The sequence below is a fragment of the Erithacus rubecula genome (genome assembly GCF_903797595.1).
Source record: "Erithacus rubecula genome assembly, chromosome: 16".
Classification (NCBI taxonomy): domain Eukaryota; kingdom Metazoa; phylum Chordata; class Aves; order Passeriformes; family Muscicapidae; genus Erithacus; species Erithacus rubecula.
Window position 1 is genome coordinate 1,859,803 of NC_136668.1, and position 16,408 is coordinate 1,876,210.

The following is a 16,408-nucleotide window of genomic DNA, read 5'->3' on the forward strand; positions in this document are numbered from 1 at the left end:
GGGCGATCCCGGCCCGGCAGTTCCGGGCTCAGCACACGCGGGTCGGGGCGGCGGCGGTCGGGACCGGCACCGGGATTGGGATCGGGATCGGCAGCGGCACCGGGACAGCACAGCCATGCAGCCGCCGCCGCGCAAGGTGAGCGCGGGGCCGGGCCGGGCCGCCGGGAGCGCGTCCTCCCTCCTGCAGCCGGAGCCTCTCGGGGCTGGGGAAGCGCGGCCGCGTTCGGGGGCACTCGGGAGTGGGGTACCCGGGCGGGGGGCAGCGCATCCCGCGGGGCTGAGCGCGGCCATCCCGCAGGTGAAGCTCGCCCAGGAGCTGCGGGTCCATCTCCTGGAGCAGCTGTCGGGCCTGCAGAGCAAACAGCAGCGGGACGCCGAGCTGCTGGAGGACATCAGGTAGGAGGATACGTGACAGCCGGGTCGCTCTGAAACCGGTCAACTCGTCCTATGTGTGTGTGTGTCCCCAAACTGAGATGAAACAGCTCATCCTATGTGTTTGTGTCCCCAAGCTGTGACCAGGCAGCTCATGCCACCGGTGTGTGTGTGTGTCCCCGAGATGAGATGAAGTAGCTTGTCCTGTATATGTGTGTGTCCCCAAGCTGAGATGAAACATCTCATCCTGTGTATGTGTATGTCCCCAAAATGAGATGAAACAGCTCATCCCATATATGTATGTGTCCCCAAACTGAGATAAAACAGCTCATCCTATGTGTGTGTGTCCCCAAGCTGTGACCAGGCAGCTCCTTGCACTGGCCAGGGACAGGGCATGGCTCACCTTGAGCCTGTCACCTCGAGGTCATGGCTCCATCACCCCCTGGGGTGGCCTGGTGGGGACAGGATGGTGATGATGGGATCACAGAGGCTGATGGCAGGGGGATGGTAGCAGGAGGTGGTGGGAGGGATGGCCCATCCCTGCTCCTCTCTGTGTCCCCTCTCCCCCCAGGTCCTACAGCAAGCAGAGGGCCACCATTGACAGGGAGTATGGGCAGGTAAGGAGATGCCAGGGGATTCAGGATCAATGTCCTGGGCAGCCCAGGCCCCATGCTGCCTGCCTGGGGCAGGAGCTGGGCACGGCCCCACGCAGGCAATGGGCAGCCGCGGAAATCATCCGAGCGTGGCTGCTCCGTGCTGGCCCCTGGGGGTGGTGGCAGATGGTTCATCCTGCCAGGAGGATCCTGAGCACGTTCAGCACCTGCTGGGGGCTCTGCTGAGCACAGCATGACCCAAACCTTGGGTGTTTTGAGAGCCTGGAGGGAAAACCTTGTGGGGGGAGGAAACCGCTGTGCTCTGCTGTCTGCTGGGTCATCGCAGGGCACTGCTCTGAAATGTCAGTTTGGTTTTGATGTGAGATGGCCCTGCAGCGTCCCTTGGCGATGTAATGCAGCAGAATTGTGTCCCCTCCTTCCTGCAGCTGGTGTCCGTCACACCCCCCAGGCTGGGGGTCACTGTCCCCCCAGGGTTGGGGTCTTGCTGTGCTTGGCTTTGCTGGGGCTCCTCTACTCACTGTAGCCAGTGTCCCTGGCTGATGTCCCCTTGCAGGTGCTCTGTCCCTAAAGCCACAGTGGGGGTGTCCTTTCATTGTGGTGGCTGCCCCGCAAAGAGATTCTCTCAGGGGAAGCACGATGGGATTCCTGCTGACACTGAGCCACAGGGATGTGTGTGTCACTGCTCTGGGGGAACACGTGTGTCCCCAGGTCCGTGGGGTGGGCAGAGCCCAGATTTGGGCCCAGAGGGGGGTGGTGGGTGCTGGGGTGCTCAGCAGGGTTAGGGAGTGATGCCAGGTCTGTTCACAGGCACTGCAGAGGCTGGCGAGCCAGTTTGTGAAGAGAGACTGGCAGCGGAGCCGTGGCGAGGCCGGCGACTCCAGGTGGGCAGGGGACAGGGACAGGGCTGGGGACAAGTGGCTGGGGCTGGCTATGTCCACCCATGGCTCTCCCAGCTTGGAGAGACGCTTAATGCCAACCAGGATTTAGGTGTCACCAAACTCCAGCACCCTTCAGTCCTGCTGGGCACCCCCAAAAGCTGTCCAGGGGCAGGGAGCAGCCAGCCGTGTGTTCACCCCGTGCCCACAGGAGCGTGGCCGCTGTCTGGAAAGGCGTCATCGAGGGGACGGCGCAGGCGGGGCAGCTCCGTGTCACCGCCTCCGAGAGCCACCGCGCCCTGGCCGCCGAGGCCGCGCGCAGCGCCCGCCTGGCCAAGGAGAGGGCGCTCAAGAAGGTACCGGCACACGGACATGTCCCCTGTGCCCGGGCAGCGGGGACAGCTGTCCCCCCCAGCTGACGCTCCCCTCAGGGCATCGAGCGGCTGCAGAAGGCGCAGGCAGAGCTGCTGGAGACGGTGAAGGAGCTGGACAAGGCCAAGAAGCAGTTCGGCCACCTGCAGCGCAGCAGCGAGGTGGCCAAGGACAAGGCGGCCGATGTGGAGGCGCGGTGAGTGGGGCACTCGGGGCTGGGGGCTGCTGTGGCTGTGGGGTGATCTCACACCCCCTGCCATCCTCCCCAGCCTCCGGAAGAGCGACCGGCGGATATTTCACACCAAGGCCAGTTTGCAAAAGCTCAGTGCCAAGGTGAGTGGGGGGGTTGGAAGGGTACCTGAGTGGGTGGGTGCAGGGCACCATCACCAAGCCTCACCGTGCACATCTCTACAGTTCTCAGCACGACTGGCTGAGCACTCGAGGCAGCTGGCAGGGGTGCAGAACGAGTACAGCTTCGCCCTGGTGGCTGCCTCTGCCCACCTGGAGCATTACCAGCGTGTGGAGCTGCCTGCGGCCATGCAGGTAGGAGATACCCAGAGCCATCCCCAGGGTCAGGGCTGGCTGCTCTGGGGGGGTCAGGGATGCTCCAGTGAGGGGATGTGGCAGTGCTGGGAGGGTTCATACCCACTTTCCCCCAGGCACTGGACGGGGATCTCTACGAGCGGCTCCGGGAGCATTTGTCGGCCGCCAGCCGGACGGAGGTGGAGACCTGCCGGGCCACCCGGGACTGGTTCCAGGGTGTTGTGGAGGCATCTGCACGGGTAATGGCACCATCCCACGAGCTGGGTGGGACAGGGGGGCACAGCTGAGCCCCTGGCCCCACACTGCTCCCCTGCTGCAGGTGTGCTGGGAGCAGGACCTCCTCCTCTTCCTGCAGGACCACCCTGCCTTTTCCCTGGCGCCCCAGCAGCGCTTCCAGCTTGCCAGGTTGGAGGAGGTGAGTGGAGGGGGTCATTCAGCAAGGTGGGGTCCACCCAGCCACCCCCTTGTCACCACCATGTCCTTGCCCAGGTGTGCCTGCTGCCACCAGCGGACGACGGGGCCAGCCTGGAGAAGGAGGCGCGGCGCTGGGCCACGCGGGTGGCCCGGGACCACAAGAACAGGGCGCACAGCGAGGAGGTGGGAATGTCCTGCCCCACAGAGCACTGGGGGGCTCAGGGAGGGGCTCTTCCAGCCCCCTCTGAGCTGTGGGTGCCCACCCAGGTGCTGCAGCGGCTGGAGGCCAGGAGGCAGCAGGGGCCGGAGGCGGAGGCGGTGGCCGTGGAGCGGCAGATGGAAGAAGCGAGGGAAAACATCCGGAAAGCAGAGGTGGGTCCCAGCCAGGGAGCTTGGGGTGCCTTCCAGGTGGGTCGCCCCCAGGGTGGGGGATGTAGGGACAGGGAGAGGTTGCTGCACTGGGGGTGTGGTGCTGGTGTCCTGGGCTCTGTGACCATGTCGGGTGTCCCCAGGTGAGCCGAGTGAAGGCCGAGGCACGGCTGGCACTGCTGCGGGCGGCAGGGCTGGATGTGGATGCCTGGCTGGCCGGGGCCATGGGGGGGACAGGCGAGGAGACCCCCACGGGGCTGGACCCCACCGAGTTCGATGACTACGAGGACAGTGACGAGGCGGATGAGGACGATGAGCCTGGGCCTGCTGCTCGCACCTACCCCTACACCTGCCGGGTGATCTTTGGCTACCAGGTATGGCCCTGCCTGCCTGGCCCTCACCCTGCCTGCCCAGGGGTGGCACCTCAGCCTCTCTGCCACTTTGTCCCCATTTCCTGCAGGGCTGCCAGGCAGATGAGCTGTCCATCAGCCAGGGCGAGGAGCTGGAGATCATTGAGGATGGGGATGCAGAGGAGTGGGTGAAGGTGGGAGCAGACTGAGCCCCCTTCCATACTGGGGGACACCTTTTGGAGGTCCTCACTCTGGCCCCACTCTGGAGCCTGGGATGTTCTCATGGTTTCTGCCTTGTCAGGCTCGGAACAAGGCAGGGCAGGTCGGCTATGTCCCCGAGAAGTACCTGCTGTCCCTGGGCTGTGACTCGGGGGCTGGGCTCGGCCCCCCAGGACCCTCTGCCTTGCAGCGCCAGCTCTCCAGCATCATGGCTGCAGAACTGGTGCTGGAGCCTGGAGGTGGGTGCTGGGCATCACCCCCCAGGGAGGGGGATGGGATCCAGAGGGCGCTGAGCCCCCGCCCCACCCTCCCCACAGCCTGGCTGGTGCGAGCCCTGTACGACTACGAGGGACAGAGCCCCGAGGAGCTGAGTTTCCCTGAGGGGGCCATCATCCGGGTGCTGCCCCGCGCCCCCGGCGAGGTGGACGACGGCTTCTGGACCGGAGACTTCGATGGCCGCGTCGGCGTCTTCCCCTCGCTAGTGGTGGAGGAGCTCACCGGGGCCCGCGAGGCAACGGGGCAGGTTGGTGCCAGGAGGGTCTTTGTGTGCTTGGGCAGCCCCCCCATGGTCCATGACAAGGTGAAGACCCCCCTCCCACCATTCCCATCGCTCTTGGCTGTGTCTTCCCAGGAGCTGCCGTCACCATCCCCTCCACCCTTCTCCCCTCCTGGCCTTGTGCCCGGGGCCAGCCTGGTGCCCAGCCCTGCTCCAGAGATTGTGCTGGCAGGTGAGTGCTGGGGAAGCTGGGGAGGGGCTGGGGGAGCCCCAAAAGCCAGGCTGAGCTGCTGGCTTCTCCCAGGTTGCCGGCAGGATGGCACCAGCAGCGGGCAGAGCTCTCCAGACCTGGCAGCCACGCGCTTGCGGCCGGTAAGTCCCTTCATTTTGGGGTGCTGTGACCCCAAAACCTGCCCCAGCCCTTCTGTAATGGAGCCGTCCATGTGTTTTGGGGGGTCTGAAGGGAGGTGAGTGTTGTCTCAGCATGGTGGCACCACTTCTCTCCCTCTCCCTTTCCCTCTCCTGTCCCTCTCTGCAGCTCCGTGCGCCGCCCCCGCCACCTGGCAGAGCCCCTGAGCCTGACCCCGAGCTCCACTTCAGCTGATCCTGTGACCCCCCCCAGCCCCCATCCCCCAAAAAGCTTTACCCAAGCAAACCATCACAACCTGCTGTCCTAACAGCAGGGGCTGGTGCTGCCCCATGCCCCGAGCTGGTCTCTCCAGGGGCTACATCCTGCCCAGTGCTGCTTGCAGAGTGGTCCTGCATCCCAAAACCCCTTTTTTAGGGGTGCCCAGTGCCAGAGCCAGTCCTCATCTCACCCCTCTTTTGCCTCTGCCCTTTTTGCCTGGCATTGCCCGTGCACTCCCAGCACAACCCTGGTTCCTGGGGGGCTCATCTCTGCACCCCACCAGCCCCCACAGGCAGGAGTGGGCATGGGGGGCTGTTCCAAATAAATTCCGCTGGCCCTGGTGAGGGTTTCAGCAGCTTTAATGGTTGTAGCTCGTCTATGTACAGGGCGTTACACACCGAAGCTCCGGGGGCTGGCCTGGCCAGGGGCCATCCCGCCCCCAGCGCCGGCTCCGGCCCCTCCTGTGCCTGTGGGATGGGGCTGGCAGCTCCTCTCTCCACCAGCATCTCCCGGGGACCTGCCGCTGCAGGGTTTGTGCCTGTGCCCGCTCCGTGGCAGGGGTGCCCGGCTGGGGGGGGGCTGTGCTCTGTGCTGGACGTGCCGGGTGGGTCTGGGGGTGCTCCATCCCTGCCCCTCTCCAGGGCCCCCTCGAGTCCTCGCCCCGGAGTTGGGGCCCGCGGGGGCAGCGGGCTCTGGGTGCTGCCCTGCCCCGCCAGCCCCGAGGGTCCCTCGAGGGGTGTCCGGTGACCTCGGGGAGGGGGCGCTGGGTGGGACTCGGGTTCCTATTGCCGATGGGATGAAGGCTGGCGCCGAGCGCGGCTGTCGCTGCTGCCGGCGCCGCTCCGGCCATGCCAAGCGCGAAGCTGCCCAGCCGGGGCACGGCTTCCCCACGGCAGAGCCCCCCCAGCCCCGCGGGGCCCGGGGGCTGCGCGCCTCCCGCCCACGCTGCGGCCGGCAGGGAGAGGAGCTGCGGGGACAGAGGCAGGGCGTTGTCCCCACAGCCGTGGCACCTCCCCGCCGCCCGCAGGTCACTGTGTCCCGACCCCCTGGAGAAAGGGTTCATCCCCTCTCCATCTCCAAGCCGAGAGCCACCAGGGCGGGGACACTGGCGGTGCCCTCCCACCTCCCCCAGACATTTTCCCAGGGGCGGGGGACAAGCACTCACGTCACACACGGTCCTTCTCGGCGGCGCTGGGCTCCTGTGGAGTGGAGGAGGGTTGTCAGTGCTTCCTTGGGAGTGGGTGCTGGGCTGGGGGTGCCCCTTGGCCAGGGAGAACCCCGCTGAGTCTCCAGGAGCAACTACAGCCCAGGCACCATCTCTGCCCTCCCCATCATCTGCAGGACATGATGAGCAGCAGCCAACACCCCTCGTGCTGGCTCTGACTGCAGTTGAGGGGATGGGGAAGGGCTCAGGGCTTGGTGATAAACATCCTAGGGAGGTCCCATCACTGTTCTGCTGGGACTCCATGTCCTGGAGCACCCCAGCACCATGTGCAGCATCCAGGGCAAGAGCCTGGCACTGTGCAGGGACAGACATCACCGTGTGCCTGTGCTTGCCCTGCATGCCACTGCTTCCCCAGGGATCAGAGGGATCACCCAAGGTTCAGTGGGACACAGCAGGACCTGTCACCACCTCCCCAGCCCATCAGCTCTATCCTGCCATGGGCTGCCCTTCTCCATGGAGCAGCTCAAACCTTCCAGCCTGCTCAGCAAAGAGGGAAACGGTGGGATCCTTCTTCGCCCTTATCCAGCCTCTAGCCAGGCACCTTTCCTAGGCCTCTCCTGTGCTGACCCAGTCCTGCCCCATCCCACCCCCTGCCAAGGGCCTCTGGCATGTGCCCAGCCCGTGGAGCTCCTGCACAACCAGCCCCAGGGGATCTCCATGGCTTTGAAGCATGCCAGGAATTTTACCCAGGCATTTGGCTTCCTTCTTCTTCCAAGTGTTCCCTGGTGCTGGTTTTGTGAGGCAAACCAAGGCCAGCTCTTTAAACTGTTGAGGTTACACAGGGAGTGTCTCCCATCCTCTTTCCATGAAAATCACCTTTTCCCAGCTGCAGAACCAGGAATGAGTGCATGGGCCTGTGAGTGAAATGCTGGGTGTTTGAACTACCACTACATTTGCTCTTGAGTAACAGTGCAGAGGCAGTTCCAGGGAGAAAATCCCCTGGAGCTGTCTAACCCCTCCAGCAATATGGTTGGGTGGGATATTGGGAGATATCAGGGTGCTGGGAGCCCCAGGGAGAGTAAGCTTTCCTCCTCTCTGAGCACACCTCCTCAGGAGCCAAAAAACAGCCAAGAAATGAGCACTTGGCTTCACCATTTCCTGGCCTTCAGGATAAGAAAAGGCTCCTGGAGAAATCTGTCCCTTCCTTTTCCTTACTGGCCACATTGGACCCCATCGACGTGAGGTTTTGGGGGACACCACGTGCAGCAGTGGAGCTCTCCAGGTCAAAATCCCAATGGGTGTTCCCAAAGAGCTCAAACCACAAAGGAAAAGGAGAAAGTGGCAGCAAGTCTGAAGCAGGGTGGGACATGCCACAGTCAGAAAATGGGTGGGAAATCCAGCCCAGGGGAGCACATGGGGATGAGGAAAAGGAGGAACATACCTGCTGCCTCCTGTCCTCCCCTCCGGGCTGTTTCCTGCTGCTGTCGTCTCTCCCCAACTCCTCGGGCTGTTCCTGCAGACTCAGGCTGCCGTGAATATCCGACACTTCATCTGCCGACTCCAGTCCCATCTCCTCCAGGCAGATGCCGCCTCCTTCCCTCGCCAGCTCTCCTGCGATGTTGGGACTCGATGCTCCCAGCGCTGGCATGCTCATCAGCCTCCGCTGGCGGCCTGAGCTCCCAGGAGCAGAGGCAGCATCCTGCAGGGACCCCGCCGTGCCGGAGCCCGCCGTGCCGGAGCCCCCGCCCGCCCTCCGGCTGTCTCGGCTGCCGGAGCTGGCCGCAGTGCCCGCGGCTGGGCTGGCAGACAGGCTTGGCTCTGTTCTGCCGCCCTGGGTGCCCGTGTGGATGGCTCCGTTGTGCAGGCCACCCGTGGGGACAGTCCCGTTGAGAGCCCGCTCCCGCTGCAGCCTCTCGCTGCTGCGCTCCAGCTCCTCCGTGCTCGGCTGCCGGCTGCCGGCGGGCAGCGCCCCGTCCTGCTGCTCCTGCACAGGGGGTTTCTTCCCGATGTGTGTGACACGGAACCTGCAATGGGGACAGGACAGAGCAGTCTTCTCCGTGCTGTCTTCCCCCTGTACCTCCAGCCCCGGATTGCCTCTCTTTGCCGTGATCTCCCATTCATGCCCCCAAACTCATTTTTCCCTTCATTTTGAGCAAAACAAACAGAAAGCAAGGTGGATCACAGCTCTTGGAAATGCTCCAAGACAACCTGGATGACACTGCCCTCAGTGAGGACAGGGACAGAATTTGGCAGATTTGGATACAGGGATCAAAGGTTGAAGGAGTTGTTTGGCTAAAATCTGCCAGAGTACGTTTTGCACCATCCCCTGGAGGGGTGGGTTGTACCTGAGTGGTTCACCAAGATTCCACCATGAGCAGGTAACAGCTCCTGGGTGGGCAGAAGCAAAGCTGCAGAAATGGCTCTGACACCCTCAAAGGGTGGGTTAATAATCAGGGGTGATACAACATTGCACGTGGGGAGAAGAGGGGAGTGAGGGTTCACAGACTCATGGAATGGCTTGGATTGGAAGGAGGCCCTAAAAGATCATCCAGTCCCACCCCCTGCCACGGGTAGGGACAGCTTCCCCTCAGCCTGGTTGCTCCAAGCCTCATCCAGCCTGGCCTTGGACATTCCCAGGGATCCAGGGGCAGCCACAGCCTCTCTGGGCACCCTGTGCCAGGGCCTCACCACCAATTTCTTTCCAATATCCCTTCTAATCCTGCCCCTGGCAGCAGAGAGCCATTCCCCCTTGGCCTTGTCCCAAATCCCTCTCCAGCTCCCTTGGAACCCCTCTAGGCACTGGAAGGGACTCTAAAGCCTCCCTGGAGCTCTCTCCTGTCCCAACTCCCTCAGCCTGGGAGGGGTGAGGTGTCAGCAAAGCCTGAAAGTCTGAATTGTGATTGTGCTGATGGTGACACACTGTGACTCCTCCTCACCAGCTGGACCAGCAGACAGGAAATCTCCACAGTGAGCTGGTGTCCTAGCCAGAGCTCTCCAAGGCCACCCTTGAGACCTTGTGCAGCCCATGGCTCACCCACATGGATCACACATGGAAAAGACAGTGGGCCTGGCTCTAGCGCAGTTTCAGAAAGTTCGGGTACTGCTGGTGTGGGGAGAAGAGCAAGACACGAGGGTCAAGCATGTTGCAGCAGTGCTGTTCCAAAGGGAAAAGCAGAGAGGTCCAAAAGATAAAACAGATGCCAGGTGAATTGGCAGAGGTGGAGGAGCCCAGCCTGTGGACAGCACCAACCCCCTCAGCAGGGCCAGAAAGCTGCTCAGGATTGGGAAGGCCAGAAAGAGAAAATCTCCAGCTCCAGAGAAGGTTTCCACAGGACTGCTCAGGTCAGGCCAAGCAGCAGCAAATGTGACCTTTCAGGTCTGTCCAGATATTTGGAGATAAGACACCAGCACTACGATTTGGAGAGAACAAAGAATGTTCTGCTCCTGGAGAGGGACAGGAAGGAGACACAGGTGACAGAATCATTTCTTGGTAATGCCATTGAGCAATGTCATGGAAGAGTTGGGCGTGGATTCAGGGAGCAGGAAGGGTTTGGACTGGACAGGGCAAAGAGGTAATGTAGCCAAACTCTGGCTGGTGAGGAAAACTCTGCCAGAGGAGCCCTGGCTGCCTCATCAGCATCCCTGGGTTGGGTTCAGTGGGATGTGACTCAATCTGTCTGATGGGACTGAGGACATGAGGTCAGACACAGATGTTTTATGGACCAGCTCTGCCATGACTGGTTGAGGGAAAGCACTGAGCTAAGTGGTAAATCATCCTATACCATACACAACCCTGATTTCCACAGAAGTTTAGAACAATTTAGGTGCAAAAAGCCCTCAGGAGTTCTCCAGCCCTGATCCCTGCTCATATCTGAGCCCCCTCCCATCGTCAAGCACTTTGCCCAGAGCCCTGCCCAGTCAGGTTTTGGAAATCTTCAGGGATGGAGATTCCTCCACATTTCAGGGCCCTGTTGCGGTCTGCACCATTCCCATGGCAGAACAGTTTTTCCTTGCATCTTTTCTGGATTTCTCTTGTTGTAACTCATGGCCATTGCCTCTTGCCCTTCACAGTGCATCGCTGAGAAGAGTCTTGTTCCATTTTCATTTAAACCCCATCCATGCTTTGGGAAGTGTTAGAGGATAATCAGATCATCCTTTTCTAATTCTCCAGATTAAAACACCCTACTCAGATGCCCCATACTGCATCCTGGATCTTGGGAACCTCCACAGCTCCCATCCATTCCACTCCTCACAGATGAGCATGTGCCTGCCAGGACATGGGCTCATTCCATGTAGGAGGGGGTTGGACCCTCAACCACTGCATCCAAGGCACAAATAGTACCAAAAATAAAGGAGAACAAGACCTGATGGTGTGTCTTTAACTCTGGAGGTGGGTTAAAGATGCTCTGTTTTGTAGGCTCAGTGCTAAGTTCAAAGTACTTCAAGATATTTGTCATAAATAAGACACAGGAAGGGAATCCTGGAAAAGTCCTCCAGGATCTGGAGGAGAAAATGGGCCAGCTTGGAAATAAGAAGCAGAATTTTGAGGTGGGACTGTACATCATGGGCACATAGGTCCTTTAGCAGCTGGACCTTGTACCAAAGAGATTCCGGATTGAAAATAAAACTTTGGAGAAATGGGATGTTGCCCTGTGGGGAAGGCTGGGATATTAAGAGGGTTAAAGAGAAAAAAAAACAGGAACTGAGAGAAAAGGTGCCTTTGGGAGAGGAGAGCATCTTGTCCAGCACTCTGAGTGCTGAGAGGAGACTGGGAAGAGCACAGGCAAAGGACAGGGAGGAGTGGATGGAGCTGGGCACCAGCCAGGGAATGAATTAGTGGTGAGTACACAACTGTGCAGAGCCCTGGCCTGCTGGGCACCACCTCCAAGGACAGCAACGGGCACGGGGGAGCCAGGAGCTGCCAGTGCCCACAGGATGTGAGCTGAGCTGCAGCTCAGCCTGGGGAGGTCCAGCAGGTCTCCCTGCTTCTCCAGCTCCCCAGAAAGCTCCAGCTCACCTCCCTGCTGAGGCTCCTGCCCGTGATGGGGGGAAAATCCACAGGATAGGACACAGGGAATGGCTTCTCAATGCCAGAGGGCAGGATTAGATGGGATATTGGGAAGGAATTGTTCCCTGGGAGGGTGGGGAGGCACAGGGTGCCCAGAGCAGCTGTGGCTGCCCCTGGATCCCTGGAAGCGTCCAAGGTCAGGTTGGACATTGGGCTTGGAGCAGCCTGGGATGGTGGAGGTGTCCCTGCCATGGCAAAGGGTTGGAATGGGATGAGATTTGAGGTCCCTTCCAACCCAAACCATTCCACAATTCCCTGCCTGCCCTGTCTCAGCATTCCCATGAGAGGATTGTCACGCTAGACCACAACATGAAGTTTCCTCAAGGCTCAAGCCCTGAACAAAGACCTTGTGCACAACCTGAGCATGGCAGAGCTTTGTGTCTCACCACGGTGGCCATGCAGGGACCAGCAGTTCCTTGTCACCCTGCCCCAGGTGTCACCACAGCCAGAGGGAGCCAAGCCCAGGAAGACTTTGCCAAGCATTTCTGCTGGGGAATGGGACAGCCTGGGTGAGCCCACAGACTGTTCTACAGGTTAGTGACTACACAGAGACCACAGGAAGATCAGGAAGTCCCCTGAGGTGAAACCAGGTGGGGACTGGGAAGCATTTGTGGGAAGTATCAGGAACACTCCCCTATTCTTACATTGCTGCTGTGTCATCTAATTACAGATATGGTGTGAGGCAATGACCTGGAGCAGCACAGCCCCTCTTTCATTCTGAGAAGGTCCTGGCTTGTACCTGGGACATGCTGTCCCCTCTGCCCCTCTAATGAGGTCCTTAAACCCCCAGTTGGGCAGCAAGGGCCCAGCTTGCACTGCGCTGGGACAGCAGGCTCTGAAAGGACAGGGAGCTGGGGCTGTGCCCAGCACTGACTCAGCAGGAAAACCCAGCTTGAGTCACCTTCCCGGGGAAGGAGGGAAGCCACCAGTGCATCACAGCCTGCCACATACCACAGGCATTTCCAGGTGCAGGAGCCAGCTGGGTGCTCAGGAGCTCCAGCTGCAGAGCTGCTGCTGAATGCACAACAGCAAGAGGGCAAGCAGGGAAGGAACAGGAGGACAGAGGGGAGCCCATGGTGCTCATTCCAGCAGACAAAGCTCATTGGGGTACCTGCCCACTGAGAAGACGGTGGTCTCTCCAGGAAGCATCCTGCTCTTGCCCTCCTTGGACCTGCCCTGGCGCTGCAGTGGGTGCCTCTTCCTCCTGCTGCAGTGGATGCAGGGGGCCTGTGTGGAGCCCAGGTGCACCGTGTGGTGGTGAGGGGGGGCCCCGTCCTGGCTGCTGCTGTGGGGACAAAGGCTGCAACAGAAGGACATGACAGCTTGTGTCACCTCGGGGAGACACAACACTGACACAACCCTGTCCCACCCTGGTGCAGCCCCACTGCAGCAAGCCCTGGCTCTGATGGGGCCTCTGCTGGGATTGGGAATGAGGAAGAGCTGTTCCACTTGGCAGTGGGCTGAAGCACTCCTCAAAATCCTCAGGAGAGCAGGACTCCCCATTGGGAAGATGCTTTGTAGCTGCTGGAAAGGGGCTGCTTGTCCCTCACCCTGCTATGAGCTTTCCTCACCCAGGCACTGGTACAGGCATTGGCACATCCCCTTCATTTTCCCCCAACATCTCCTTGAGGGCCTCCACGTTTGCTGAAGAGAGAGTGAAAAACAGGAATGTGTGAGCCAAAGTGGCCAGCACGGCTCCAGGCTGGCCCAGGGAAATGCTCACCTTGGTTTTGGATGATGCACCTCACGATCTTCTCCACGGTGTCATCGTTCTTCTCGTCCTCGTCATCTGAAAAGAGAAAACTGAGTGGCACTGAGGGCTGGGATTTGGGATCTGCTCACTCATCCCTTCCCAGGAGCAGCTGCATCAGCAGAGCTGCTGGAGAAGCCTCATGTCCCCTGTCACACTGGGAAGCCACTGGGGAACAGCAGATCCCTCATGCTGGAAAAAAAGGGCTGAGCCAGCAGCTGTGTGTGCAAGGAGAGCAGGGTGTGTTCCTTCTTCAGAACAGGGGAGCACCTGGAGAAAAAGCTCCAAAAAGCTGAAAGAAGAGGGTCCTTGTCCAGCCCTGGAGCCCCTGGCTGCAGGGTGCTGCAAGTGCTGAAGGCTCCAAGGGTAAACAGGGACATCCACAGAAAATAAACCCTCTGGGACCCACAAAACACAGAAATGGTGAACACACACTGACAGGGAGAGCCCCAGAACTGCACACTGATAAAAGCTTAAGAGACTGTTCTGAGGAATCTTGGTGCCTGCTGTGCTGTGGAATTCATCCACATCAACCTGCTTCCAGCTGCTGTTGAAGGCAGGAGGCCTGGAGGGATGGACCTCCAGCCTGGTCAGCAGTGGGACATGTCCCTGGGAGCAGGAGGGATGGATGGAGGGATGGATGGATTCCAGCCTGGCCAGCAGTGGGACATGTCCCTGGGAGCAGGAGGGATGGATGGATGGGTGGATGGATGGATGGATGGATGGATGGATGGATGGATGGATGGATGGATGGATGGATGGATTCCAGCCTGCCCAACAGTGGGACATGTCCCTGGGAGCAGGGTGGAGCTGTGGCCTGGCAGGCAGCTGCCTCAAAATCTCAAGGGCTGCTACAATGTTTGGAAGCCCATGGAGATGCTTCCCTAGGCTGTAGTGTCTCCAGAGGGCAAAGTCCATCCTGGAAGGTTCTGACACTGTCTCCATGTCATGTACAGGCAAGACACTGAAGCCAGAGGAGCACATCCTCTGGATGCTCTGGCTGCATCTGTGGGTGAGCTGGAGGAGCCACATTTCCCTGCCGAGCACAGGCAGCGGCAGCAGGAGCTGCTGATCCTCCCCAGCACTGATGGCACACGGGAGCTGGGGGAGTTCTGGAGCACCATGTGGCTGTTCCCAGCCGGGGGAATGTGTGTTCCCCACTTGAGCAGAGACTGAGGAAAGCACAGAATGACAGAGCTCGCTTGGGCCAGGCACCCACGCTCGATGCGGCAGCCACTTCCCAATCCAACCACCCCAGAGCCATGGAAAAAATTCCCTGCAGGTCCCTTCCCCTCCCAGCAACACCCTGTTTCTCTGGTCTGCATGAGCACAGCAGGGACTAGAAGAAGACAGGGCCAGTAGCCAGCACCAGCTGGCTCCCTGCCAGACATCCTAATGCCTGAGGGGCAGAGAGACAGCTCGTGCTCCACCTGGGAGAGGTTTTCCTTCAGGGAACAGGGATTGTGATTGAGATGCTGGGGATTCAGCAATTCTGATGTTCATCAGAATTACCTTTTGGTGATAATGCTCCTTTAGGAAGGGCCAGGCACTGCTTCCCACCTCCTTGTCACCTCCAGCTGTGTTCAGCTTGTGGATCAGAGGGATCCCTGGCCCTTCACACTCCCAACCCCAGGGAACACTGCACTGGTCTCACCTCCCCAGCCCTTTTTCCCAGCCCAGCCACACGTGACAGGTAACCCTCCCAGCTCCATCCCACAGCCCAGAAGGGTGGATGAGGAGCACCAGCCCACACCAGGCAAAAGGCCGAGCCCCTACTGAGTCCCCATTCCCCAGCACTCACCATCCTGGAGCTCCTCCACCCCGTCTTTGTCATCTGGGTCAAGCTCGTCGCGGAAGGTCCGGCAGCGGTAACCCTTCTTCTTCAGGACATGGCAGATCAGGAACCCCACCAGCCCCATGACGAAGAAGACAAGGACAAGGAGGAAGACCACAGTGATGCCGTGCTGGGGTTCTGTCTCCCCATCGCTGTGGTGGTGATGGTCTGACATGCGGATCTAGGAGAAGGGGGGAAGCAGAAGGTCAGACCCACCCTGTGCCCATCCTCCCCTTCCCCCTGCGGGGCAAGGGGCAGCTCCCAGCCGGGGCTGGCTGCCCAGGAGCCCCGCAGGATCCGCGCTGCGGAGGACAGGAGCGGCCGGAGGTGGCTCCTCGCGGTCTCCCAAGGACACTGCTCGCCCCCGGCAAGAGGCATCCCAAGGGCAGAGCTGGCGGCAGCGGGCCCCGGGCTGCGGCGCTGCCCCGTCCCTTCCCGGTGCTTCCCAAGGGCAGCGGGGCTCTGCGGCGGGCGGCATCCCGCGGCTCGCCCTTGCCGGAGGATGGCTGAGCATCCTCCATCCGCGCCGCCCCTCCGCAGCCCTCGGTACTCACGGCCGCGGCCCGGCAGCGGTACCGGGAGCCGCGGCAGCCGGGCTGGCGGAGGGCCTAGCCGCCGGCTGCTCCCGCAGAACCGAGCCGCTTCCCCCGCCCCGGCTCCGCTGGGCGCTCCCGGCTCCCTTCCCGAGGGCTCCCACTCACCGGCTCCGCTCCGCGGCACGGAGAAGATCCCCCCCGCCTGTCCCCCCGCTCCGCTGCGGCGGTACCTGGGCCTGCGGTCCTCCGCAGCGCTCTCCTCGTCACCTTCACCTTCACCTTCACCTGCCTCCTAGCAACCCCGCATCCCCGCGGCTGGGGACCGCGGCCAGCATCCTCCGGCCCCCGGGCCCCGGCTCCCCGCCTGCCTTCCCCGGGAAGGAGCCAGCGGCTTCTGCCGCTCTCTGCCGCGCTCTGCCACAAGAGCACCCTCCTGTCCCGATCCCAGGAAAAAAAAAAAAAAAAAAAAAAAATCTCTCCGGAGCTGTTTCGGCGGCGGAAGGTGCAGAGAGGAGCTCGGGGAGATGCCGGAGGCTGCAGCAGGACACGCAGGAGCGCTGCTAGGGGAGGCTGCCGCCCGCCCCGGGGTGAATAACCTCACCCGCACGCGTGCCAGCCAGAGCTCCCCTGGCACCCTCCTTCCCTTGATTTTTAGGGCACCGAGCCCTGGCGATGGGAGGGAGAAGGGTGGAAGTGAGGGCTCAGTGAGAGCAGGACGGATCACACACCAGTGTGGGGGAGGAGAGGGGCGCAGGCACCCACACGGGGATCCCAGCACAGAGGAGTTGGTGGAAAATGAGCCC

The 16,408-nt window shown here is 61.2% G+C and overlaps 2 protein-coding genes across 5 annotated transcripts in view; one reads left to right on the forward strand and one right to left on the reverse strand.

The window, feature by feature from the left end:
• Window positions 1-5,622, forward strand: FCHSD1 (FCH and double SH3 domains 1). 2 transcript variants are annotated; one of them, XM_079319770.1, is made up of 19 exons: window positions 1-136; window positions 299-396; window positions 944-989; window positions 1,794-1,867; window positions 2,073-2,217; window positions 2,293-2,429; window positions 2,503-2,566; window positions 2,648-2,776; window positions 2,893-3,015; window positions 3,096-3,191; window positions 3,266-3,373; window positions 3,458-3,562; window positions 3,703-3,933; window positions 4,020-4,103; window positions 4,211-4,367; window positions 4,446-4,651; window positions 4,760-4,856; window positions 4,929-4,996; window positions 5,163-5,622. In XM_079319770.1, the coding sequence occupies exons 1-19, from the start codon at window positions 116-118 to the stop codon at window positions 5,226-5,228; spliced, it is 2,055 nt and encodes a 684-aa protein (XP_079175896.1). In that variant the 5' UTR covers window positions 1-115; the 3' UTR covers window positions 5,229-5,622. The 2 variants fall into 2 exon arrangements, with proteins under 2 accessions (XP_079175896.1, XP_079175895.1); XM_079319769.1 differs by lacking the exon at window positions 5,163-5,622 and having other exon boundaries at window positions 4,929-5,155.
• RELL2 (RELT like 2) overlaps window positions 5,596-16,408 on the reverse strand; it is a 15,886-nt gene continuing 5,073 nt past the window's right edge. Inside the window, exons 2-8 of one of the 3 annotated variants that reach the window (XM_079319779.1) lie at window positions 15,037-15,250; window positions 13,209-13,274; window positions 13,057-13,129; window positions 12,597-12,785; window positions 7,859-8,441; window positions 6,418-6,451; window positions 5,596-6,219 (exon numbers count right to left, since the gene is read on the reverse strand). In XM_079319779.1, coding sequence (XP_079175905.1) covers window positions 6,419-6,451; window positions 7,859-8,441; window positions 12,597-12,785; window positions 13,057-13,129; window positions 13,209-13,274; window positions 15,037-15,250 — 1,158 coding nt within the window. In that variant the 3' untranslated portion in view covers window positions 5,596-6,219; window position 6,418. Of the gene's footprint in view, window positions 6,452-7,858; window positions 8,442-12,596; window positions 12,786-13,056; window positions 13,130-13,208; window positions 13,275-15,036; window positions 15,251-15,835; window positions 16,037-16,408 lie in introns of those variants that run through there. The other 2 variants (XM_079319780.1, XM_079319781.1) reach the window with 2 other exon arrangements.